We start from the raw sequence: 27,223 nt of genomic DNA, 5'->3' as shown, positions 1-27,223 counted from the left end.
TAGACCGTCATGACTTCTAACCGAGAGCTAGCTGTCTAATTGGCACGGCCCAATGGTTAGCTAACTAGCTATTCAGTGTTAGCTAGTTATCAAGCTAACGCTGAATTGCCCCGGCTCCGAAAATGCTGTTTTCAGCGACATATCCATCATTATTCGTACTGCGGAAAAAACGTGTTGACAACTGCAAAGCGCGGGTTACTAGCAGTGTTTTTACACCATTTATTGGTGAACCGGCTACATGTTTACATTGACGGAAGCGACCAATAGGATACATCGGCTTTAGCTAGCGCCTTGGTGATGACGTAGGGAAACGATGACGTAGGGTGACCAAACATCCACGGAGGAGGGGTCCACCGGCTGAGTTGATCAAATACTAATCGGGATTTAAAATATCCCAAACACCAACAATATTATTATAAATGCTTTTATCTATTATTCAACCATGGCTTGTTGATTCATTAATTTATCGCAATTTAGCTTTATATTATTTAATATACTTAAATTCTACTTAATTCTTCTACTTTCCCTAAACTCCGCACTGTTTACTTCCCCCACATTTGGTCTATTTGACCGCAATAGGCATCATTTACAGGTTCGTGTTTTACATACCGAACCTTATAAACCAGCTGATCCATTACCCTGCAGCTCACACGTTAATGTATGATAAATAACAGAAAGAAGCAACTCGTCACGGACGTTTTCAAGAGTACTCCCATGGGCTTTTCACCCCACTAGTATTAATACCTTAGTAAACTTACGTCTGACACGTCCTTTTCAATGCAGCAATGGTGTATTAATACATTGACACATTGTGGCCTCGTAGTATCTAGTGTGTCACACCCCTCTTAATGAGCAAGCACTGACAGTATCAGGGCGTTGGACGACCTTGAACAGAGCCACACTCCAATAAATGGCTTATAGTGCATCATTTCCCGTTCGCGCATCGTTGTTAAACACGTGCCTCTGACTCACATAAGTCACACAACATTGACTAGTCGGGGTGGGCGTGTTGGTTCTGATGAAACGAAAGCTAAGATGACAGGGGACTTAAAAGGTAGCTTCCTGAACTGGGTAGTTGAGTGGTAGAGGCTGCACGGATCACAGGGTGGGGCACCGTGATGCTAGCAACAGGGATAGCTTCACTAGCACAACGTGACATATGTGGATTTATCCACGTCCAGTGAAGTGTCTTGGTAAGTCATCTCTTTATTCGTTTATTTGATTATTGTCGCGTTTGTTAGGATGGGATAGGGTAGATCAAGCCGGCTAGATTATTAACACGTGTGAATAAAATACAGGAGTGAGAGTAAATGCGTGTCTTAGTTAGCATCAGAGGTGTAGGAAAGGACTTTAAAGGACTTCAAAGCCCTCATATGATTTATGGGGAAAAGAAACCTATCCTCTAAAATCCAGCAGAGGGCAGCCTCCCGCTGAGTTAACTCGGTCGTTGCATAACGTCACATTAAAGCACCGGAGGCTCCTCGAGTTCAACTCTTTCCCCCCCGTGTTCCCGTTAGCCGTTAGCTACGAGCCCTTTTTGTATTATGACGTTAATTAAGCCTCCTTTTAAAATATGTGTGTTTATGGTCAAAAGTGATGTTTTCATACCTTCATTTCTTGTCACACAGAGGTCGTCGGTGTAACAAACCTAAATTGCAGCAACCATGGAGAGGCCGACTGGTAGGTGACGACCTAAAGATGGTCGACAAGCTCTTCAGTTAAAATTCAGCTATATATATTTATTATGTTGTTAATTATAGCCCCCGCCTCCCTTTCCAGGTGATGATGATGGGGTTCCTTTGCCCGCAGCAGCAGCACGAGGCAAAGGAAGGGGAATAAGAGGAGGAGGACGAGGATGGGGAGGAGGAGGAGGAAGAGGAGCAGCAGGGAAAGGATGGGGAGGAGGAGAAGGAGCAGCAGCAGGAAAAGGGTGGGGAGGAGGAAGAGGGGGAGCAGCAGGGAAAGGATGGGGAGGAGGAGGAGGAGGAGGAGGAGCAGCAGGGAAAGGATGGGGAGGAGGAGAAGGAGCAGCAGCAGGAAATGGGCGGGGAGGAGGAAGAGGAGGAGGAGCAGCAGCAGGGAAAGGATGGGGAGGAGGAGAAGGAGCAGCAGCAGGAAATGGGCGGGGAGGAGGAAGAGGAGGAGGAGGAGCAGCAGCAGGAGGAGGAAGGGGATTCGGAGGAGCAGCTGCTGCAGGAGGAAGAGGAGGAGACTCCACGGGTCGACCTCATGGCCGTGGACTGGACTTTAAAACCCTAGAGGAGCTCTCTGGAAATGATCCGTACGTAGTGGCCATCGCGCTGTCCGCTCACCCGGCCCTGAAAGAGGTCGTGTCTGCGACCGAAATGTCGAAGAACTACATCGAGCTCCTCTGCCTGCTGCTGAGTAAATCCTTCAAGTCGCAGGCAGACAGGAGCACGCGGCAGCACCTGGCCGGCACCATAAGAGATTCCGGTTTCTTCCGCACCGTCCTGCCCCACTACGTGGGGGGCATGGGGTCAGAGTCCAACGCCAACCGCCTAGGGGACTACCCGCGGCACCTGGAAAACATCCTGACTATTCTGTCAGAGGTAAATATTAGAAAAGAAAGAAAGAAAGAATGAATGGACGAACCAAACTGTTTAATTCAGCTGAAGTGGAATCCTCAATGTTCGGCTCTCCAGGTCCTCAGCTTCTTCCCCGCCGGCTCGGCCCAGGCCGCGAGTATGCTGCTGACTCTGCTCAAAGCCTCCATCCTCACCTTGAGGGCGTCGGGGGTGGACATCCGGCCTCAAACGGAGGAGAGCGTGGAGAATGTCGAGGGCCTGATCAAGCACCTCCAGGTGAAATCCAGGGAGGGAACCCTTCGCTCCAACAAGGACACTTATGCCCTGCTAACCACTGCAGGTGAGGACACAATGCTGTAGGGCTGCAACTAGCAATTCTTTTGTTAATTGATTAATTGGTTCTAAAATAGAACTGAAAGCGCAACTTAAAAAAACGGCCCCAAACCGGTTGCTCCTTGAACATAATAATTACATAATAGGTCAGAACTTGTTCTCTAAACTACACTCACACTCTTGTCAAACTGTCAAACTCACAGACGCACACCCTCAAAAACTCTCACACTCGGATACACCCCCCCCCCCTCTCCCTCTCCTAAGTTCACTTTAAGCTTATACATTCAATTATAACCATCATTGTAGTGAAAGTTAGGTACATGTTTACACCACATTGAAACACAGCTTAAGGTGATCAAGTGCTAAGAAATTACTTTAATGTTTCTGACCCAGATGAAGAAATGCAACAGGATTTCCGGGCTATACCCATCTACCCGACACCGGAGGAGTTTCAGCAGGAGCAGAGGCCCTTCCTGAGACCTAACCTCACCTCTCAGCGCTACACCAGCACCCACCTCTACCTAGACACGCACTTCCGGCTGCTGAGAGAGGACTTTGTGCGCCCGCTCCGCGAGGGGATCCAGCAACTGCTTCAGAGCCAGACGGAAAAGGGAGGGGGCGAAGGAGGGCGACATGGTCACCTGAAAGCCAAGCAGTTTGATGACATCAGAGTGTACTTTGACACAAAACTGGTGGTGCCCAAGTGCACCTTGTCCGGCATGGCTTACATAATCCAATTTGACGTTAAGCCATTCAAGGTTGGTCTCCTGGATGGATTTAGCTGTTTATTACAATTGACTTTTAACTCAATAATGTCATGCATATATGCATGTATAACCCGTACATTAATCTCTCTCTTCCATCTACCCCACAGTTTGTGCGCTGGGAGAACTCCAAGAGGCTGATCTATGGTTCCCTGGTCTGCTTGTCGTGTGATAATTTTCAGAGCTTCTTGTATGCCACAGTTTCTGAACGGGATCCCAAAACCCTGCAGAAGGGACTGGTCACGATTGCCTTCACCGAAGAGAGCAGATGGAAGTTGGCCAAGATTGAGGTGGGCGGCGACGCGTGTGAGCAGAATGCATGAAGTCTCGGTCCAATTTCACCCACTTAATCTCCAAAAGCAACTGTAACTGAGACGATTTTCCAAATGATTAGGTTTCATTTAGCTCAAAGATAGCGGCGTTTTTAATAAATCCAGCCTTAACTTGAATGCAAGGGGAGCGCAAAAACTGTTTAGCACCACAAGCTACATCCTCCAAATGAAGTTGAATCCAAACCCCACAGAGGCTGTTAACTCGCTAACATATTTTGTTCTCGCAGAATGATAAGTCGTTCCTAATGGTTGAGACCACTGCGTACTTTGAGGCTTATCGCTACGTCCTCGATGGTCTGAAAGAGCTGAGGGAGGACAACCTGCCCTTCCAGAGGTAGAACCAGCGTTTCTTTTGTTCTAACGGAAACATTCACAGTTGATTATTTTTATTTGATCTTTTTTTTTCAAGGGGAAACTGTACAAAGCAAGTTCAGCTTTAATTACTATGAGTTAATTAAATCTCCACCGTTTTCCCCAATAAATATCTTGCATGACTGAGTTTAAACGTTTTGTTTATGTCACTGGCTCCATAGTAACCGCCAAGCCATGTGCTATGTGAGGCACTTTGGTGACCGTCTGCACTTAAGTGGAATTCGGTACTTGGTCCAACCGTCTGCTTATGATGTGTAACTCGTATTGATTGATTATTGAGATGAGCCTTTCTCCAGGGTTGGAACTGAGTCCACGCTCGTGACCGTATGTGTTTAAAAAAAAAAAAGAAGTACCTGGTTACAAGCTGATTACAAACCAATAAAAAGCTCTAAAACGGCACCTCGGTCAACACGTCCCGCCTTTTTTACTGTTTTACCAACCTGCAATGTGTAAACACTATTTAGCCTAAAGAAAAGGAGCAATGGCAACATCGTTTCCTACTGATTATACATTCACATGCAGATGTATCTTTTCCGGGAATTGGAGTAGTTGACATTATTAAGTCGGTCTAATTGCTTTGTGATTGTTCTCTACTTGTGCTAATGGGACACCGTTTTTAACATTCATCATTAACCCGTAGCCGTCACCCGCGGGCGCTGTTCAGCGAGAGTTGCACGGGCTCCCTTTTAATGCTGAAGGGATTTGAGCTTCATCACGATTACTGCCCTGCAGTTCAACAGAACGTTTTAAACGGCCCTTTTGGAGGAAAAACGCAAACACGTGTCTAATCAACGAGAAGTCTCTGCATCCTCCGTTCCACGCGGATAGTCGATGCTAAAAAGGAACATGTGTCCAGGTACATCGTGGAGTGCAGCAAGGATGTGCTCTCCCCAGATTATCTGCGAAGGAACGACTCTTACGACCTGAAGTCCGTTGCTCACCCCGACCATAAGTGCAAGGTGAAGCCCTTTCACAGCCTGGCGCCTGACGCCTGGCCAGGAAAGGAGGAGCTGGGCCTGGATGTGTCTCAGATGAGAGCCTTCCAGCTGGCCCTCACAAAGGAGCTCACCATCATACAGGGACCTCCTGGCACTGGTGAGACATTGAAAATACACTGTTGGAAGATGATGACTATATCCTTATGTGAATGAACGTGTTCTTTTCACCTGTGCAAAATTGACAAATCCATCCGCGCACGCACATCCGGCGTCTTCTATCTTTCTCAGGAAAAACCTACGTTGGCCTTAAAATTGCTCGGGCCCTGTTGACCAATCAGGCTCTGTGGAGAGAGGCAGGAGACGAAGCTCCAATGCTGGTAGTGTGTTACACTAACCATGCCCTGGATCAGTTCCTTGAGGGTAAGCAGCGATGGAAGCTCAGATGGTTTTGAGTGGTTTTTGATTCAAACCAGAGGTTTATATATTTTTTCCCGCCACCTCCAGGTTTTTTTTAAATTGTTTTTCTTCACAAACTTGTTGTCGAATGGGAAATGTAAGACCAACAAGTTTTTTTTCTTTGGCCTCTGCGTCCAAAAGGTATTCACACATTTCTGCCGGAAGGAATAGTGCGCGTCGGAGGGCGCAGCAACAGCGAGATCCTGAAGCGCTTCAATCTGAGGGAGCTGTCCCGCTCGCCTAAGTTCAAACAAAGGCTGCCGTCTCGACTGAGTCGCGTCTACGGTCAGGTGAGCTCCCGTGTGAACTCGACGCTTCCAGCCGCTCCAAACGTCTTTTCTGAACACACACTGGAGCGCCCGCCATAATTAGTTAATCAAATATCTTTACGACGCTGCCAACTAATTACTGTCCCCGTCACCTGTAAATCAGGTTTACAAGGAGCTGTGTGAGGTAGAGCGATGGATCCAGAGTCAGGTCACCAATCTGGAGTGTTCTCTGAAAGGCATCCTGCGGGAAGGCTTCCTACAGAATTTCATCTCACCCAGACACTGGAACAGTCTGCAGCAGAGCCCATCTGTAAGGGGAATCCACCGGAAACATTCTATGTAAACTTTGACACACCGTATAGAGGAAGACTGCGCAAACTCAACACTTCCTGTTTGTGAAATGCTCTGCAGAGAGGGGGAGTTTTTCGGGCGCTGGAGGTGAAGAGGAGCAGTCTGATCATGGAGTGGTTGGGCTTGAACTCCACCGTCCTCCTGCAGAGGGAGACAGAGAATGCAAATGCACGTCCAGGTAAGGCTTTAACTCCTTCGGATGGTAGCTTCCTTTTCACTGAACTAAAACCTTGTTCGTGTGACTGGATTAGTTAAATTAACACAAGATTCCTTCCAAAGAAGCCTTTACATTCTCCCTCCTATTGAAAAGCTGAATAGCACCACTCTGATTTACTAGGATGAATTAGCAGTTTAATAACATTGCTATTGTTGGGATACGTTGCAAACGCCATTGACTGGCTTGTTCAAGGCATCGCATTGTTATTATTATTATTATTGTTATTGTTATCAGATAAGAAGAAAGACGTCCAAAGCAACGTCAACTATGAGACACAAAAGATCTGTACTGTCATTACCTTTTACTTATCACAGACTGACTGGGAAAGCATTACAAATGGATTCCACGAATACTGTTCAGTCCAAATGATCTTTAGGGAGAAAAAGAAAAGGATTCATGGTAAATATGTGGCGATATTTGCAAATGGGACTTCATCAAAATAGAAGCTTGCTGTCTCTCTTCCTCCAATGTTCCACCTACTTCAAAGTAAATTGATGTGAAAGTTGCTAGACGCCTGAGTGGTGAAGCAACCGTATCCGGCATCTGTCATTTTAGTCTCATTGCCAGTCGACAGCATTTTGTGTGCACATCGACCCATCAGCCGGACGGCTGTCTCCAGCTGAAAGGAAATCTTCCAAAGCACTTCAAAAGAACACGGCAAAAATCGAATGATTCCATGCAACTTCTTGATTATTACACCGATGTTTTGGAATATAGCTGCCGAGGAATCGGGGGACGACCTCATTGCCATCGCACACGAGGCAGACCTGATCCTGGCGGAGCGCTTCGTGGAAGACAACGTCAGTGGCAGAGACGGCGGCAGCACCGCGGACCAGGGGAAGGATGTCCGAGCCGTGGAGGAGCTGATGCTGGCCATGAACCTGGACGAGCACGAAATCCAGGCTGATCAGAGCGAGGACGGATGGGAGGTAAAATGAGGAGATTCGTCATGTGGACATTTTAATGGGATTAACGTTTCATGAGTATTTTTGCAATCCCTGTTCAATCAGACGGCGTGATTGGGATTCATTTGGAGCTCTCTGATGCAAACGTGTAACGCGCTGCACTTTGCAAAGGTCCTGATGGTGTCATTACAACATGGCTGAATGCACTTCATCTGGATCACGCTGTAGCATCGTCATACTTAACCCTCCATTAAACCACACCAAAATGTCATTTTGATTTGAATGAATTCAATGGAAGTGCGACATAATGTTACAATAAAAGCCACAAATTGAGTCTTATGAAGTTCAACAGGGACCTTGTTCTGATTTGCGTAGGTACAACGGTCCGAGAAGAAAAGGTTGAAGAACCAAATCAAGGCCGAGCTGAAGAAGACCACCACCATGACTGAGCTGGAGGAAAGGGCTGTCCTGAATATTTGGAGTCTCAGCCAGCCAGACAAATGGAGACTCTATCGGTATGTCTGCATCTTCGTGGCACTAATGATGTGCTGCTTTGGTTTTCCAGCTCTTAACTCGTCAACAGTTCTTCTCGTACCTTTTAATCGCCTTCCTCCCTCTCACATCCCCCCAAGCGACCGTAGTCTGATAGAAGTCTATCCCAGTGTGTCTAAGGATCAAATGTCTCCCATGAGAGCCGAGACATAACTACCTGTTTGCATTGTAACTGTAACTCTCATTTAAACTGACAAAGCAGTTGATTTTCTTCTTCAAAACGGATACGACGTGTCTTATTCTAAAATGTAGCACCGCGTAATTCCGTCGGCTCTGAGTATACTTTTGGATACTGAGCAAATGGTTCGCCGTCACATTGTTTTGCTGTGAATATTCTTGCCCGGCAGCTCATGGGTGGCTCGCTACAGAGAAGAGATTCGTAACAAAATCCAAGGGTCCGAGGAGGAGTATCAGAACGCGGTGGACCGCTTGGCTGATGTAAAGCGCCACGAGAACATCTGTCTGCTCAAGGGAGCCAAGGTACAGTACAAGTGCAGCCATGCAATATGAATGTGTACAAAATTGAACCTCGCTCCAAGTCATATACAGTAGTTCTTAAATTCATAGGTTCAGCTCTCAAACCAGTGGACGGTAGCAAAAACGTTTCAGTGTTATTAATGATGCCAATGTCAGTTTGCCAGCCAGTCAGGGGAGACTACTGCTCCCATCCAAGAAAAAGGCTGCAGCTTTTGTGCTGATGAAGCAAACATAACGTGCGCAACAAGCAGCTCGAGGCTGACTCCGCTACCTTTTCGGAGAAGCCAAATTTAGCCCTTTCCTCCTGGTTCGGGGTGTTTGTGCTTATAAATGAAATGCTGCGTCCATCAGGTTATCGGCATGACGACGACGGGGGCAGCCAAGTTCCGTAGCGTTCTGCAGAGCGTTTGTCCGCGTATCGTGATCGTGGAGGAAGCTGCAGAGGTTCTGGAGGCTCACACCATCACCACGCTGAGCAAAGAATGCCAGCACCTCATCCTCATCGGAGACCACCAGCAGGTACCGGCCCACACTGACTGACAGGGCGAGGATTCGGAAAACTCTGCAGGACAATTTGTGCACTGGTGTATTTTATTAAGCCATCTTCTTCTGACTCTTTTTTTATTTTATATGCATCGCCGTAAGTTTAAAAGTCAACCTGTTCAGAGGGATTTTGTGTTGTGAGTGCTTTGTGCACGCTGCCTGCAGGGAAATAGCAAAGAAGAAACACGCCATGCCGGCCATTACAAAAGATATAAAGAAGGGAGGAGCGACATGCCGGACATCGGTAGACATTTACGGCAAATTGTCACGGCCTGCCAGGGACATACGGCCGGGCCGCCTGTTGAACAAGCTGCACAACACCCGATTCTTTCACACATCTCAACGTTCTGCCCTGCTCTTTTCCTTAATATTTGCTGCTTGTACTGTGTTTGCGCATGAATTTACGAAGGCATTTGAATATACAAACAAACGTGGTTGGCTTGCGGTTGCACTGAAAGTTTAGCAAGTACAAGAATGGAATTTCAAAATAGAGGCACGCGTGTAAATAGCATTTATTGTAAACCGGGCTTCGAAAATCAAGAGTCAGTTTTAGGTACATAAGTAAATAATTTATTATTACATTAGTACAGGTGTGGTTAAAAAAAGAAAGCAAAGGAATCAAAATCAAGTATTCTGAGTTTGTTAAATTGAAGTCATTTGATCATTTATTTTGATTCTATGTGTCAGAGCTTTGTTTTTGGAGTAGCACAGCTTGAATCTGCATGTATGGGAGGTGGAGCCCTCACACTCTCTGTATCATATAAGCTTTGGCATTGTTCCGCTGTTCATTAATCACAGCTTTTTGAGTTGCATCGAGCAGAACTCAATGCATCACGTTTTTGTACTGAAATTTATCTTGCCTCCCCCACACCTCTCCCACATACATGCACAATCACACTCTGTCCTCTAGCTAAATGGGTCTGCACACACACACGGACAGCTACACACAAACACTTTTTGCAAAGTCAAAACAGAGAGGAAAAGAGAGTTAGAGTGCATTTGCATATATACTTTATATTCCCATCCAGTCCCTCTGAAACCAAAACTTATAGCAGAATATTGTTAATCCCTTCCAGGCCTACTACTTTATAGATGGTTCTTCCACGTGTGCCCAGGAACTGTGTAATAAGTATTGATTCACTATCATTTACATGATAACAGTAAGTCTAATCTCCATTAGCATTTGGCCATGGAACTTATTTCTCCATTCTTCACTTCTAAGGTTACAATCTGTGGTTCTTTATATATATTAATGTCAGACAACAAACCTGCCAAATTAACTTAACCCCCTTCTCCCTGGATGTTTTTAGTTTGTACAAAGAGAAGCTTGGAGTTTAAAGCAAACGGTAACCATGTTGTTGTTGTTGTTGTTGTTTTAGCTGCGCCCCAGTGCCACAGTGTATGAACTCGCTAGGAACTTTAACCTGGAGATGTCCATGTTTGAGCGGCTGGTGAAGATGGAACTTCCTTACGTCAGACTCGACTATCAGGTTTGCACAACCATTCGTTTTGTTTCTCATTGCAGGATTCGTCGATCGGTAAAATGTCGACATGAAATGGATACGTTTGAGTGAGTGATTCATAGGTGCGTTTGTGCCTCTGTAATTGTTTGACGGGTTGCTCTGTTTGTTCTTCAGCATCGTATGAGGCCTGAAATTGCCTGTCTTCTGACCCCCCACATCTACGCCGAGCTGGAAAACCATCCATCGGTTTTTGAGTATGAAAACATCAAGGTGCATATTTTATTTTCTCTCCAGCTTCTGTTTTTATTTTGCAATGAATATCTGTTTAGTTTCTCAAATGTTTCTGCATAGAAACTTGAGGGTTTTTCTTTTGTTACTGTTCGGCAAGAAAAAAGTGCAAAGAATAACGTGTCATTAAATGTTGTTTTTGCAGGGCCTAGATACCAATTTATTCTTCGTGGAGCATGAAAACCTAGAAGAAGAGATCAAAGAAGGGAAAAGCCATCAGAACCAACATGAAGCACAGTTTGTAGTCGCTCTTTGTCGCTATCTCATCCTTCAGGGGTACAAACCAGAGCAAATTACCATCCTCACAACCTACACCGGGCAGCTCTACTGCCTGCGCAACCTCATGCCTGCCAGCCAGTTCGCCGGGGTCAAAGTTCACGTCGTGGACAAATACCAGGGAGAAGAGAACGACATTGTTTTGCTGTCTCTGGTCCGCAGCAACCGGCAGGGTAAAGCTGGCTTTTTAAGCATTCCCAATCGCGTCTGTGTCGCCTTGTCTCGGGCCAAGAAAGGCCTCTACTGTATTGCCAACTGCTCAATGCTGGGCCAGGTCAAACTCTGGGGGAACATCTTCCAAACCTTGAGGGAAAAGGCTCAGATTGGAAACGCCCTGACGCTATGCTGCCAGAATCATCCCGACCGACGCGTGAAGGCGTCTCACGCCGCCGATTTCAAACTGGCGCCCGAGGGAGGCTGCACGAAGCCCTGCGAGTTCCGCCTGGATTGTGGCCACGTCTGCTCACGGCTGTGCCACCCCTGCGACCCGGAGCACAAGGAGTACCGCTGTGTCAAGAAGTGCGAGAAGGTCCTGTGCGATCTGGGACACAAGTGCCCGCTCGCGTGCTTCGAAAAGTGCCCCAAGTGCGCGGTGCGGGTGGAGAAGGTCGTGCCGCGGTGCGAGCACGCCCAGATGGTCCCGTGCCATCAGGACCCGGAGACGTTCTCGTGCCGGGAGCCTTGCGAGAAGCTGCTTGAATGCGGCCACCCGTGCGGCGCGCTGTGCGGAGAGCCGTGCACCCCTCTGTGCCGGGTGAAGGTCCCCTTACAGCTCAGGTGCGGCCACGGCCAACTGGACGCGTGTTTTTACAAGACACACCCACTCGAGCCCGAATGCAGGGCTCCTTGCAAGAAGGAGCTCAAGTGCGGCCACGCCTGCAGCGGGAGCTGCGGCCGCTGCTTCCAGGGCCGCTACCACTCCGCGTGCCGCCAGCGCTGCGAGCGCCTCCTGATCTGCTCCCACAAGTGCCAGGAGCCGTGCCCCGTGGCCTGCCCGCCCTGCCGGAAGCCGTGCGAGAACCGCTGCGTGCACAGCAAGTGCACCAAGCCGTGCGGCCTGCCCTGCGCCCCGTGCATCGAGCCCTGCGCCTGGCAGTGCCCCCACCACCGCTGCGGCAAGCTCTGCCACGAGCCGTGCGACCGGCCGCCGTGCGACCGACCCTGCGCCAAGGCCCTGGACTGCGGCCACCCGTGCATCGGCCTGTGCGGGGACAAGTGTCCGGGGAAATGTCGCGTCTGTGACCGCGACGAGGTCACGGAGATTTTCTTCGGCACGGAGGACGAGCCCGAGGCGCACTTCATCCAGCTGGAGGACTGCGGCCACCTCGTGGAGTACACCGCCATGGACCACTTCATGGGGATGGACGCCGACCAGGCGGCAAAGAACGGCGAGGAGGTGGCCATTAAACTGAAGGAATGTCCCAAGTGTAAATGTCCAATCCGCAAGAATCTCCGCTACGGATCTCACATCAACAGCCGCCTCGCTGAGATCGAGATGGTGAAGGTAAAGATAAGCGGACGCGAGGCAGATATCGATAAGCAAAGGCGGGCCCTTCAAAGGCGGTGTGCGGAGAACCATCACCTCCATGAATTTCAGTGCCATCTGGATGATTTGCAAATCCCCGACAAACTGGAAGAAAAGCACCTCACAGCAAAGGACCTGTGGATCCTGGAGAACAGGATCGAGTTCCTCCTAAGAGTTGCAAAGCTGAAAAAGGTCCAAAGGGAAAAATTGCCGGCAATCCAGAGCCTCCCGTTCGGAGAGCGCGTCGAGGAATTCTTGCAGTGGCTGAATCACCGGAGCCAAAGTTTCACGGAGCAGCAGGTGTTTGACCTGCAGAGAGAGCTACAGAGAATCACCTCGCTGGCCGAACTCAACCTCCGTTGCCAGGAGGCACAAGCGAGAGGGCAACGCAACGCAATACAAGCCGAGGTTCAAGCAACGACGGCCGTCTTGGAGAAGCGAGGCCAGTTCACGGAGCAAGACGAGGAGCGCGTGAGGGAAGCCATGGAGCGGCTCGGCGAGAAGCTCCCGCGCACGGGCCTGGGCATCGGCGAGGAGGAGAGGAAGATGATCGTCTCGGCGATGAAGATGCAGCCCGGCCACTGGTTCAAGTGTCCCGGCGGCCACGTTTACGCCATCACCGAGTGCGGAGGCGCCATGGAGAGCCGCGACTGCCCGGACTGCAAGGCCCCCATCGGCGGGGCCAATCACAGTCTGGCGAGCGGCAACCAAGTGGCCTCGGAGATGGACGGCGCGCAGCACGCCGCCTGGTCCGAGGCCAGCAACCTCGCCAACTTCGGTCAGCTGGACCTCTGAGAGTCGTCCATTCGCTACAGCTGAAGAGGAAATGGGTTCAGATTTTACTGTTGGGGAGGCCGTTCTTTTCTTCTTTTTTTTTTACTCAGGGGATTTTTAGTTTAGTACCATCCCAGTTTTTTTTTTTTCGTCTTCCACATTTCCTGGTTCAGGTAGTGGTTTCAATAAAAAAATTGCTTTGCTGCATTTATTCAATGCTCCTTGTGTAAGTAACAGTTGTCTTGCTCAACAATAGGTGGCAGTAAAACACTGTTAAAGAAAATTTTAGAGCAACAGCAGTTTTGAAGCTTGTGCAAATGGAATAAAACGGTGTGAATCCATTTGTCCGTTCTTGTCTTAATGTTACACACATACGCCGTCGTTTAAGAACTACCAGCAGTATGGCTGTGCCTTCCAATACCATTTCACTGTGAAAATGTATGTTTGTGTTTCTCATAAGGGCCATCAAGTTAACGACATGTAAATATGGCGCGTGTTTGTAGAAAAGCTCACGTAGACAGGTGCACATGAACGCAGCACCATTCTAACAAACACGGCCCACTCTCTCCCTCACACATGCACACACTACAGCATGACATTATCACATCCTCTAATACGTCACCTTACAGCCCCCCCCAGCGACACTTTGACACTCGTCCGTCAGAAAAGCAGGACAAGACCAAACGGATCACCTCGACAGCCGAGTGTAAACCGTGTCCCACTGAGAGAATAAAGAACAGTTCAACACTGCTATCTTTTTACTACCTAGTAATCACGACACAATTAATTTGATTAGATATTGCACGATCAAGATTGGAATAGACGGACACTGGAGCAGAGGCAGCCGACTGATTGGATCACGTCACCATCGTCATCTTTTCCGACTGTTTCCGAACAAGCTCAGCGTCAAACTGAACTCCAGGGATCTAACTTTTAAATAAATGACATCCACCTTTTGTGTTAAAACGGCAAAGTTGTCACTTTGCTTTTACAACTCTTTGACCATCAATGGTATACATTTTAACGTTTTTAGAAAAATATAGTCTTCCAGATCTGGAATCAAACTTAAACATCAGAGATCTATACATCTTAATTAAATGGTCAAACTTTATTCAACTTCCCTTTGCCGGATCCTCGCACCAAAGCAACAAATATTAGGCCGTTCCTCAGATCCCCATGACAACGAGGGTGAGCACTCACATCAAGTTGGATGGATTCAACATCACGTCGTTGAAGAAGCCATCGTTTCACCACCTGAACATTGAACGTTGTGTTGAGAAGGAAGAATGAAACAAAAAAAGGACAGTTTTACTTTGTCCCTGAGAAAAGGCACCAAGGTCGATAATCACGGAGCGGAGTGGAGGTATTATGTTGGCTGTAGGGGTAATTGGCTCGCATTATCAGAAAATTGCTTATTAGTGTTTCCCTTGGTGGCTTTTCATCCGCAGAGGTCTCCTCGTGTTACGCGACGCTCCACCGGACAGGCCGCTTGTGTCTGAGCTGGAAGCCACAGTGCCATGTTGTCTCATTTCCTCCAAACCACACGGGAAGTGCATAGTTCAATATTCTTCTTTTATTTCGTTAAACCACACATAAACAGTTTGAAATGCTCTCCAATTCTTGATTGTTCTTTTTTTTTTTTTTGACTTTTTCCCCAATACTTCCAGTAATTTATTTGCATCAAAGTCAACGTTTGCTCCATCATTACAGCAGATCGGCTCCAGAGAATACGTCGGCTCCAGTTTTTGGTTTTGGTTGTATCCTTTTTTTGAGTTAAATCCGTACAATGAATCGCACTCGGCTTGTCTCTGCAGCATCTTCCCTGCCCGGTGCATATCGTTTGTTCCTTCAAAGTCCTCACACTCGGATCTCCACTTGTCTTTTCCTTACTTCACGGTCGCGCTGTGCTGACCTCCGCTGCTAAAACCTTGTCATCATCTTCAAAACCTTCGCCATGACAGTAAGAGGAGTCAGGAATAAAAGGCCCGACTTGAAAGCTTGGGGATTCTAGGAACACTATACACTATTCATGGTTTTCAACAATGTGCCCTCCTTGAATCCCCCATGTTAGTCTTTCTTTTATCCTCGTGTCATTGAATAGCTTTCAGGGACAGGGATAATCCAGAATCCAAAAACTGTTTTTTTTTAGCCAATTCTGTCAATATGCAAAGCTTTTTCTCTCTTCAGTTTTGCTCATCTTACGACTTAGTAAATTTACCGCTTCCTTACTTGTGTAGAGACATTCGCGGATGGGATCGGCACATGTTATAAATAATACAGAGTCATACCGATGTCTGGGTGGAAGACAATGGGAGGCAGATAGAATTGCATTGCAAGAACACAGAGAGAGGTGGTTTGAATCTGACTTCATCTCTAGCTAGAAATAAAGCCATTCAACACGCAGACCAGACACTATGATACAATTATAAAATACATCGTGGAGAATTTAAATGATGGGGCCGAGCAAACTATTTCTATGAATACCAGCGCATGCCGGAGTAGAAAGACGAGTACAATGAGTGAAGGTGCCAGAAATGGTGGGAGGAATAGTGATGGTTTATAGAATGAAAAGAAGAGTCTGATTAATCAGAAGTACAGAGAGAAGGAGGAGAGGGGACAATGATATCCATATTAATATTTCCTAAACACAATGCAATAGGAAGATATGGCTTTTGAACAAGAAAAAAACTGTATGAATATGTAATTATTTAAGATATGAAGATGACGGAATTAAAACCTGAGAGCGATGGAATGAAACTTTGAGTTGGGGAGATGAATATTATCTTCTTTGGTTCCATTACCTGAGGAAAACAAATTTGACAGGTATGATAATGTTGTATTCATGGTTATTTTTACTTCATTTTCATTTGATTTGTTATTAATGTTTGCACAAAAGGTTTAGGGTCCAGCTCCACACCAGAGGTTGCTGGTGCTGATGCTCACCTGCAAAAACATCCTCAAGCAGAATAAGAAAGAACTGATGAAAGCCGTTTAGTGTGAACGATTCATCAATATACTTAAGGGGGCACACAAAAAAGTAACTAACGATTTCAGATTGATGATTGAACATGCTCACACTCCCATTACTCCACCACGTATTTATATAGCAAACAGTCGTTTGCTGCTATATAAATGCTTTGAATCTGGATTTTTGTAATGCGTAATTAATGAGTTGTTAATAGTTTGTGCCGCTCAGTAGCTCATTCATAGTTAATCAGGAATGACTCATTTACATTTTTCTATGGACTAAGCATTACCTAATGATTCATTACAGTAATACAGCATCTCCCGGTTTGTTCTCATCATTATCCACTGTATAGTCAGAGGCGTAGTATAGGCTTGCAGTGGGGGCCAGTATCCCACTAGATTATACGGACCATAACTTATGGTGATCAAGATTGCCACCCAAGAAATACGCTAAATAGAGCCTGAAAAGAAAAAAAACCCATATTCGTGTTTCATTATTCAGAAGAGACAACAAAATGTTGCGCTACATTACAAACAAATAAATTAAACTGATAATTGGCCTTTTATATTTCTTGTCACATAGATGAAACGTTGATCCCTGATAATATAAGCGTTGATATTGTCACATTTCCAAGCTCTACTTAATCATGTGACAGGATGACCCAGTGTTGTGAGTGTTTCATACCTGGAAAAGGTAGGCACTAGGACCCAGCATTATATGTATATGTATGATAAGAGCATTAAAATGAAAAGAAATACATTTAGAATAGATACAAATCTGTGATTCATTTTGAGTTAACTATGACATAAATGTGATCAATCGTGATTAAATATTTTATAGTATTTTATATTTATTTTATATTTTTTTATATATATATATACAGTATATGGGGTTATTCAGGAACCACTTATTAACTCACTGATTTCTCCAATTCTCACTTAGTCTCAACTGGCCTTCCGTCCCTGGCCACGATTTCCACGGATGCTTCTTTCAGCTCCGTCAACACGCTGTGAACTTCACGCTGGATTTGACCGATCTCCCATCTATTGGACCCGGAGAAACAGCGGCAGCCACACGAAGAGAGGAATAGAAAGACTGGCTTGAACTAGAGACCAGACGGATTTAAAGAAAACTCCAGACGGAGGACGAGTCGGATTGGATGGGCATGAGATGTGCTCGTCTGATTGACTGACCTGCTTTCTGCTTCCACCAGAGACTCTGCTGATAGGAAAGACAACACACACAGAGCGATGATATGGAGGGAGAATAGACCCAAATTCATATGGAGGGATTTCTTCTGATCTATCTCTCCACTGGACCAGTGAGATACGCAGACAGACAGGAGGGAAAGAAGCGATAAAATATATAAACAAAAGGCAAAAAATATGGAGCAGAGTTTCATATTTGAGGGGGAACTACAGTGGAAGTGGGGCCGACGTTTCAGATTCTGGTTGTCAGCTATATTTATATATATATATTTTCAAACTTCATGTTTTGTCATCCTCAGCCCCTGAGCAAGTGGAAATGTACATTTATGGAAAAACATTTCACACATTTCAATCTATTGAAAGAAAGCACCTATCTTACTGATCTGCGGTGCTCTGGGTGAAAGTCAGCCACAATAACCCATTCTAATTTCAGATTTTGACTTTTTTTTAAGCTATCGTTCACTGATGTTAAGAATCCAACCCATCCAACCTCTCTCTGTTGTTACATTTGTATTTAGTTCATGAGAATCTCGCAATTACAATTTACAAAGTAGCTGTTGTTCGAGATGCTGAGGCTCCTCTCCAGGAATAAATAATCCTACCAGTAATAAGGACTTCTACCCCTTCTAAACACTACATCTAAATATGATCCTGGATAGCAACATAGCACCACCAATGCTACATTGCACAGAAGCAGTGATCAACTCCAGCCCCAAACGCACAGATTCACCTTCAGCTATTTTCTAAGGGGACATTACAGGAACTTTAACAACTCTGGTTGTATGTCCGACACGCAAACTGTGGTTTTAATTGGTGCTTAATTGCATCGTGGGCAGGACATTAATAATCATTACGATGCTCCTCTCCCGAGGAGCTACCAGGCAACTTCTCATGGGTTGTGTGTCACCACATCAGAACTTTGATTAAGGCGGTGGGGATAAGCGGCACCCTGATCACGTTTCTGCTCAGCTTCCAAGCTGATTTAAATATAAATTCATTTTTGTTTCAGCTCCTCCCATCTCTTGACAGCGTCCTGGTAGGGGAGCAATGAGGGAGTTCAAGGGAAGTGGGCGATTCTGCCCAGGTAAGCATATTTAGTCTTATAGCGTTTGATTCTAAACCAATTTGAATAACGGTGTGAAAGCCAATTTGATTTAATTGCGTTCTGCTCTTCTGAACACCTGCAACTAGATTAGCGACTGACATTAAGTTGCTTTGCCGCATCGGGTCTCCAAGTGCTACTCGTGCCGCTTCATAACTCCGGATTTACCTCCAAATTTTAATATAACACCATATGTGCTTTGCTAAATATGCAACCAACTTGGCTTGGTGTTTTGGAGCAGCGGGTGAAATATGGCTATGAAAGAGGGGAAAGAGATCCCAGTCCAATCCATCCCACTCTCTCCTATCTGAGGGCTGTGACTGATGGTGCCTTATTATCATTACCATCAGTGTGTGCTTATCAATACATATTAGGAGCAAAGCCCCAACAGGCCCAAAACAAGCCATGTCTCTGCTCCATGGAGGGGACGGCGTGAGGAGGTGCACAGCCCCCCCCCCCCCTCCATGGCGCGGGCCCCAGCTCAGCTGCATCTGCTGCCAGAGAAGTTGACTTCAGCCGCACACACTTTCCTCTGTGGGGGTTACATGAGGATTCGTGCACCAGCAAACTCACGGATCCACAGAATCATAGCTGGCACGCCCCCAAAATAGTATATATTTTCTTTTGGACATGTTTTGTTTTAACCAGGTTTGTGGTTAGATGTATGAAATAAAGTATATGATTAACGCAGCTTAAGATTTGTTCCATGTAAAATATATCAGTCCATACCACCTTAAGGTATGCATCCATTTCACCGGTCTTTTTCTTTAACTACTGTTGATTGGAGACGGAACTTTTGTTTGAGACAAGGCTCTTTTTTTGTTTAACAATCCCAAAGTCCAATAGAGAACCCCCCCTCATTGAATGTTCGTTGAGGGAAGCATCCAGGGTGGCCTACATAGAGACTTGGTCCCTGCACCCACAGTTCATGCTGGTCCACCATCCTCCTCCCTCGTCCTCTGATGGATGGCTGTTATTCAGAATGATTGTGGGTGTGGTCTCTTTAAGGTGGTTTCTCACCGCCCCCCCCTCTCTCACCCGTGTCCGCACCCCCAACTCCCCCGCCCCATCTTTCGGATCAGTCACCTCCAGGGGCGGCGACGTCCACGGCTTTGGTGGAACCGCTGCGGACGATTAAAAAGAGAGTTGAAATCACGCGCTGATTTCGGAGCGGTCTCCAGGAAAGCTTCTGTGAAGTAGAAGCTCTTAGAGAGACAACAAATCCAAGATGTGATTACTTTTGTCAGTGTTCAGTAAGCCTTAACCTAAGCCCTGCCTGACTGCTCCTCTCTCAGCAGGGAGAACAAACCAGTGTCCTCTTGGCACATTTACGCTCCGCTGGGTTCATTGCAACCGTTTGCACCGTTCGGTCGTCCTCCTTCCTGTGGCTTATTATGTCAAATGCAATGCAAATTACAGGATGCCTTTCTCTAATTTAATAAGATATTAACGGGTGAAATTGTAGTACATAAGTAAATGCTGCATTTGTTAGTAATTTAGACTGGCAAAGGGGCCATTGTCACCCCGTGTGAGCTCAGCCACCGAGGTGGGAAAAACAAAGAATGCCTGCAGTTAAATGTCTTTTTAGTCGCTTATGAGCTGTGGACCCGTTTGTGTGAACAATTTAAGCCAACGAGAGCCAACCTACCGGCATGCTGATGATTTAAAAACAGGCACGCTGAAAATCATCAACTAACATTTCTTCTTGTTAAGGTAATATTTGTTTACCGCGTTGTGACAGAAGCAGATCAGCGAACATTTTCTAAAGGCATCTTAAGAAGGGATTTGTTTCCGTTGACATTTAATGACAGGACCAAAGTGTTTTTTTCACTTCCCCATCTGTACAATTGTCCTTGCATTTTTTTTCCCCATCAATTCCCCTTTTCTCTTTAATTGAATCTGCCATCCATTTGTTCGACACTAAGCTAGATTCCATACTGTTTGTTCCTGTGCACTTGACATTTTGCCCTTTTTAGACAAACACAAGGTAGCATGAGTAACGTGGCTGCTCCTCGGATCAGCTTTAGAATGTGGAGGTGATGCAAGGTGAAATAAAATTAATTCTGCGAGCATCTACGCGCGGGAAAACACTTAGTGGAGTCAAAGACTTGTAAATGGGTGATTTAATTTGAATACATTAGGAGGAAAATTGGTTCAAGTCCTCTTTTACTTACTCGTGCCTTGCAGTGGCAAAATAGTGTGGCTAATACGCAGAGGCATGCTGCAGTAAACCTTGTAAAGTCCATGGTTCTATTAAGGGACTTAAACCACTGACCTTTATTTGAAGGCCTCTTTCTTTGTGTCTCCTGGATGAACCGGGTGGAAATGCTCCGTGCTTTGAGCAGGTAGTGTGACCAGTGGAAAGGGGCACAGGCTCTCCTCTCGTTGTGCGGCGACAGCAGAACTGGATCCAAACGAAAAAAAAAGCCCTCCGTCAGACCTCTCAGTGACGGTCGCCTGTGCCGAGTACATCTCCGCTGCCGCAGAGCTCCTGGGGGGGAGAAGAAGATTCTCAACGGATGGCCAACGTTTAGCTTGTTTAGGAAGTATCCTGCAGCAGAGGGGGAGAGAACCACAGTGACCGGGTATTATATTCATCGTCCAGCTGTTAGTGAATATGCTGAACTGCGTTATTAAAAATGTCTTTTGCGATTCACACAACGACACGGTAGAGCTGAACGTGTGCAGTCACGTAATAAAAGCGTCATGTTGGCAAAGACGTTGCCTGGAAACAGCACAATAGGTGGGACCACAAGCAAATGAAGGAACATCTTGACTTTTTCATCAATGGCAAATTTAGAAAAAAGGACTCAAAAAGGCAACAGAAGCCGTTTTAGGCTTTTAACTGTTTCCCGAGCAGTGCTTGTTGTTGCTTTTTGCAGACGACGGACTTAATGGTGTCGTACAATGACGCGAAAAGCAAAAAAAACTTGACAACCACAAACATTTCCCAGACGCGCACGGCGCTTTCCGGTCTCCCGTGGAAACCGTTTCCAGTGGGTTGTGAGCTTCTTCTATTTGCGGCGCTCTTACTGAATGCTGCATCTGCCGTCAAAGTGGTGAGTGCGTTTCTTTGTTTGCTTCTGTTGTGTCTATCCGCATCCTTGTCCTTAACTTACACAACGTTGGAGCCCGCAGGGCCTCGGTAACAGGCGGCAAAGAATAATACGTCCTCCAAATGCATTTACTGTCTCATGCATAGTTCATTTAGATAATTCTGTGTCGGAAATTCAATTAAACTGCCTTGAAAATGAACACTTGCTACGGAAATGTGCTGCGTCGAGAACTTTTGAACATAACAAACACAATTCAGGATTATTGCCAATCATTTACCAACAAAATCTCAGTTTTCACCTTTTCAACTTGAACACACACATCCTTGCGAGGGACATAATACTGGGCTGTAGTGGTAATTTGCTTTTGTACATTTCTTTCTGCAATTAAATTTGCTCGCCTACGGCTATAAACACACATTAATCTAGCTTTAGGCTGAACTAATCACAGAGTTTCTTTTTTTTTTGTTGGAAAAAATTAGGGGCATTGGCATCATCAAAGTTGCAGAAATGACTGAAATGACTTTGTTCTGACCTGGTTTTACTTTGGGTTAATTGTGATGTTCTCAGAAAAGAGGAACAAGTTTGTTTGAGTCCAGAAGGAGCTGCAGATGAGAGTCTAGTACTCTGGGTACCTGGAAAGCGCTGCAATTTTCTCTCATCTTAATTTCTGACTCAAGGGGGAGGAGCCCTTTTGTATCATTTGGTGCACTACACAACGGCATAGAAATCCTCACGAGAAAGTTGTGAAAGCAGCTGGCTCCTTTGAAAGGCAGTGTCTGCTAAAAGAGTGCCACGTCCATTGCTAGGATAATAATTAGGAGTCTTCTTCATGGCACTTAAATGTCTCGACAATTTGTCTTCCTGTGCAGAAGAGCTACTTGCAAATGTAAACAACCGATTTCTTCTTCAGAAAACAATGTCGAGCGAATGACTCAAAGTGACTGGGCCACTGGTTTCTGTCGTGCCTTCTTGTCCTCCCGACAAGCATACGTAACACTAACATGTATTTAGAATATGAACAGTGACGTGTCTCTAATTGGCCCGCTGCTGTCTGTCCGGATTTACAAGTGTATCGAAGCTGCTTTCTCACGCCATGCACATTACAAGCAATTGGACACGGCTCTTGCCCTCCAGCTTGCTCACAATTATTTTAGTTCAATCTCCTGCCCATGTGCCTGTGTGAGTTTTAGTGTGTACGTGTGTGTGTACTTGTACAACTATCTTCAGGAGGACCAAATCGAGCTTGTGCGGACGTCGAAGGATTGGTTGTTCGAATAAGGTCGGGATTAGTGTGGATTTTGAGGTTAGCGGTTTTGGTCATAGTATATTGATGAAAAGAATACGAGTCATGAATTCATGCTTAAAGTGAATAATACAAGACTTCATTGCATTTTGACATTGCCTGTGCCGTCGGATAACAGCTCACAGTGCAGCAGTGCAAAAAATGCACAGGGTAATCCTGAGGTTGAACTGAAGGGGGGGGTGCTAGACTGTCTTGGCGATAATGAAGGTTGAGACGGTCCAATCAGCCCTACAGATTTATGACAGGATAAAAGCATTAACGTGACCGCACTAAGCTGGTCAAAGTCCTACTTAGCAGATCAATACTCGTTTTTATGTGTAAACAATGAATCCTCCAAGCACATGGAGTACCACAAGGTTCTGTGCTTGGACCATTTCAATTCAGTTACATATGCTTCCATTAGTTACTCCATAAACTTTTCCTGTAATGCAAATTATAGCAAATTATAGGTATCGATCAAGCCAGACGAAACAAACAGTTAATTAAACCTGAAGCATGTCTTAAAGAAATGAACACATTCTGCATCCTTCGTCTTTTCCCGTTACGAGAAACAAGGCCGTGGTGAGTCACATCCACTCTGATTCAGTAATAACATACAGACAATTCTACTGACTCAGCACTTACCCACCGAGGCTTTGCAAAAAAAAGAAAAAGAAGGAAAAGTTGAGCAGTGCAACAGATTAAAAAAGAAAAAATCCAGTGCCCAGTCCAAGAGGGGAAGTTTTCCATTTTATTTTTCATTTTCATTATCTGTCTGGTGCAAGTATAAATGCCAGGAGGATTAGAGAAATTACATGGGCTCTCGCCTTCCCTGGCCTGGTGCTTATCCTCCTCCCTGCTCGTCTCTCCCTCTCTCTGACTCTTTTTTTTCTCCTTCCTTTGCTCCTCAACCTTCCTCGCCTTGCTAGCTCTGTTTACCCACCCTCCTCTTTTTTCTTCTTCTCCCCCCTCTCCTTTGCCTGTCTCTATCAATCTCTGGTCATCATAACTATTCTCTTGCCTCCTCCACCGCGCTCCCCCCAGTGACACGCCTTTTTTTTTTTCTTCTATTTCTCTGACCCTTATCTTTGTTTTTAACCAAGCCACTGCTTCTCCCCTCTCCACGTACCGCTGGCCCTCCCGAAAGGGGCCCGTGCTGGATCAGCGTGACTGGACCCGGCCCTCGAGGGTCCTTCTGGCCAGGCCAAAGAAGTATCTCAAGAAGGGACCCCCCCCCCCCCCTCTCCCCCTAATCCTTAAGATCTATTACAGATAGCGGCGTTGACACAGGCGACAGAGATTAGAGGAGGCAGATACTGACTGTATTGATTGGCCTTCTCATCCCGCGGCTAGGCTAGCAACGTGCTCGTGTAACAGCACGATGTAATGAAATTCAGCCGGTCCGTCAGGGCCAGCAGCTCTAAGTGCTTAAAGACCGGACTGAACTGAGGTAAACTAGTGATACTATGGTAGCACGGTGAAGGAAGGGGGCATGGAAACATGCTGCTGGCCGACGGTGGCCAGAATTAACTGAGTGAGAAAACTGCCTCGTGTTTGGATCCAAGGGGGATGTTTTTCTTAATGTGGTGTCATGAATTTGTGTTTTAGTGAGCCGTTTGTTAGAAGAATTCTGTTTGGCTTTCACATCTAGGCAGGATTTCAGAGCCAAAAAAACTAAAACCAGCTGGACCGCTCACTTTGCAGTCCATTACAAGAGGTCACAAGGCCACATTTTGTGCTTAGCTCCCCAAAACACGTGCCAATTTCTTTTAAATTAATTTTTTGAATTCAATAAATGATGGCTCATTTAGGCTGTTAGATAAAAAATTAGATCAGTGTAGACTACAAATCAAACTGATAATAAGATAAAGATGTCATATACAGATACGGATGTCTTGTGGCAATGGAAAAGACGTGTTGACCGCTATGCTACAATTAAAAGGGATCTTGATTAAGTACAATTATTTAGCAGGTGCAAAATACAATATGTATTAAAAGGATTTGGGTAAATGCTATGTTCAAATTGGTACTAATGGCAGAAATTACACCGCTGACATCGGGAACATAGCAGCTCTGGCTCTCTGACAAAAGAGCTCAGAGAATCCACGTAATAGCATCGACTTTGTGAGGTCGAAAAAAAAGAAAGTGTCAATGCAACTGAATTAAAGCACTCAAGTCTGTGCACATAATGTTATGTAAAACAAGTTGTCTAACCACGTTGGAATTTAAAAAGCTGTTCCATAGGTCTGCACCTAAAGACAGCAACAAGTGCACGGAGTAAAACAAACAAAAGAAATGTTTGTGAACGTCTAGTTCTGACATGACACGTAGATGCTTTTTCTATTCTGGGGGCCCACGGACAGCTCGACAACCACAACAATATCTGCAGGTACGATTTCAACTAACGTGCCGTTGCCGGGTAACTAATCAGCCACTCAGCCTGCAACCCCACATTAGAGGTGGGTGTTTGTGTGGTTGCTCATTCAGCAAAGACAAAGTGCAGTAAAAGACATTTGTCCTTGTTTGTTTTGTTGCAAGGAGGCATTAGTCTGAAAGATGATCTGGGTTGTTGTTTAAAGTCTGTGGGTCTCTTGTGTGGCACGCTGCTGTCTGCTGGCTGCTCGGTGTGCCGCATGCCTATGATGGAACGGTGACATTACTACTTTATGCAAATACAGTTGAAAATGAAACTATTTGTCTGTGTAGCTCTGCACAACAACATCCTGGATCTGTTTAATGCAAAAGAAAACAGGGGGCATGAGCAGAAATATATACTAGAGTCACTATTTATGCAGTAGCTGGGAAAAAAAAAACAAAAAAACAAAATGTATGTTGATTTCAGTTGGACGTCGACTTGATATGCACTAATGGGCAATATTCTAAACTAATTATATAAAGAACTCAGGCTAACTTTACCCGTCTTGGTTGTAGGTCAGTGCAGCTGTGATTCATCACTGACGCCTTGCATCCGCTGCATGTAGCTAACGTCTTATGAGAGGTGCATCTCAGTGTGCTTTATTGGATTTGGAGAATTACCGTTTCTGCTGTTGCAAGTAGAACAAAAACTGACAGATCCCAAAGAGAACAAATAGATATTTAAATAGCTCCCATTTGACTATTTCTCCCTCTGTGGCTTTTTCCTCCTCCACAGCGCAGTGGTGACATTTTCATTTAACTGTAATGGCTCTGCACATATCTGGCTTCACCAGTGCCGCTTACCTCTGCTTACTTACATATTAGCATTCATCCCAATTTCTTACCGTGAAAAAAATAAACTATTTTCAAACGCACTTAAAATCCATCTCACAGATGAAAATATGTGACATTTCTTTCTGCCGTTACGGTGTCAAACCTCCATCACTTATGTTCGAGGCTTAGCACATATATCATTGGTCTGGTTTCAGCCTCTTTCTAATGCATACCTCCTCCTCCTTAGCCCCCCCCCCCACATGTCCCCTGGGTTTAGCTTGATGCAATGGATTGCCAACAACCCACAATAGCTACAAGGCCTCTGCTAATCACACTATTGATCCTGTAATTCCACCCATTTGAAACTCTTTACCTCGGTGGGCGTCGTCAATGAATAAAGTCCAAGTTCCTCCGTTCCTTCCCCCGTCTCAGGGGAGGTGATTGAGACCTGTGCGCCTTCATCCACATCACAGCCGTACTCCCTTTTTAGTATTCAGCTTCCACAGACCCCGCAGACGCAATGTGGAACGGCTGATCGACCACTCCCCCCCCCTACCCCCACCCCCTTTCCCTTTGACTGCTGCTTTGTGGGACTGTTGCGTTGAGTCGAGTTGAGTGCAATGTTGTGTTGTTGTTGTTTTTTTGGTGTTTTCCTTTTGCTTGTTGTGCAGGTTTGTCACATACGTGCAAAGACCTCGGATGCAAGAGCGGAGACGACTGCGAATGTGAACTCTTAGTGGAGCAGCAATAGGAAGAGTAATGGCCTGTTTTTTTCCAGGTGGCAGGGAGGGCTTTGGTTCATTGAATGTCACTTCAAAAGCTGGGCCCATGGACGAAAAAACCCCACAAAAACACAGCGGCCGGTCCCAACAGCTTTGTTGTTGTAATAACGCAACGTCCCCCCCAGTTGTTAGTTGGTCCACCCTCTTGCCAGTGAATTAGATTAACTGTGACAGACCTTCCTTGACAATAATTATGCTTTACTATGACAGGAGCAAACTCAGCAATGTGTGCCCTGCTAAGACAAACCAGGCTGG

At 45.8% G+C, this 27,223-nt stretch overlaps 1 protein-coding gene across 1 annotated transcript; it reads left to right on the top strand.

Annotated features, from left to right (window-relative positions):
• The first annotated feature begins 473 nt into the window (after nt 1–473).
• Nucleotides 474–13,741, top strand: znfx1 (zinc finger, NFX1-type containing 1). Its single transcript, XM_062563765.1, has 19 exons — nt 474–1,193; nt 1,629–1,680; nt 1,780–2,570; nt 2,664–2,886; nt 3,273–3,637; nt 3,754–3,933; nt 4,203–4,309; nt 5,204–5,442; nt 5,574–5,705; nt 5,883–6,031; nt 6,174–6,320; nt 6,422–6,539; nt 7,296–7,507; nt 7,859–7,998; nt 8,383–8,515; nt 8,864–9,031; nt 10,435–10,545; nt 10,693–10,788; nt 10,952–13,741. Exons 2-19 carry the CDS (start codon nt 1,665–1,667, stop codon nt 13,400–13,402), a joined length of 5,778 nt encoding a protein of 1,925 aa, XP_062419749.1. The 5' UTR covers nt 474–1,193; nt 1,629–1,664; the 3' UTR covers nt 13,403–13,741.
• Nucleotides 13,742–27,223: the final 13,482 nt, after the last annotated feature.

This window comes from Pungitius pungitius, chromosome 8 (assembly GCF_949316345.1).
Source record: "Pungitius pungitius chromosome 8, fPunPun2.1, whole genome shotgun sequence".
NCBI classification, from domain to species: Eukaryota; Metazoa; Chordata; class Actinopteri; order Perciformes; family Gasterosteidae; genus Pungitius; species Pungitius pungitius.
Note: the sequence above shows the minus strand (reverse complement) of the source record. Positions and strands in the feature narration are given on the sequence as shown.

Bases quoted from the DNA above. Each gene is read 5' to 3' on its own strand.
- znfx1 (XM_062563765.1), top strand. The intron at 7,999-8,382 runs GTATGTCTGCAT...CTTGCCCGGCAG, and splicing joins GACAAATGGAGACTCTATCG to CTCATGGGTGGCTCGCTACA. The intron at 10,546-10,692 runs GTTTGCACAACC...TTTGTTCTTCAG, and splicing joins ACGTCAGACTCGACTATCAG to CATCGTATGAGGCCTGAAAT.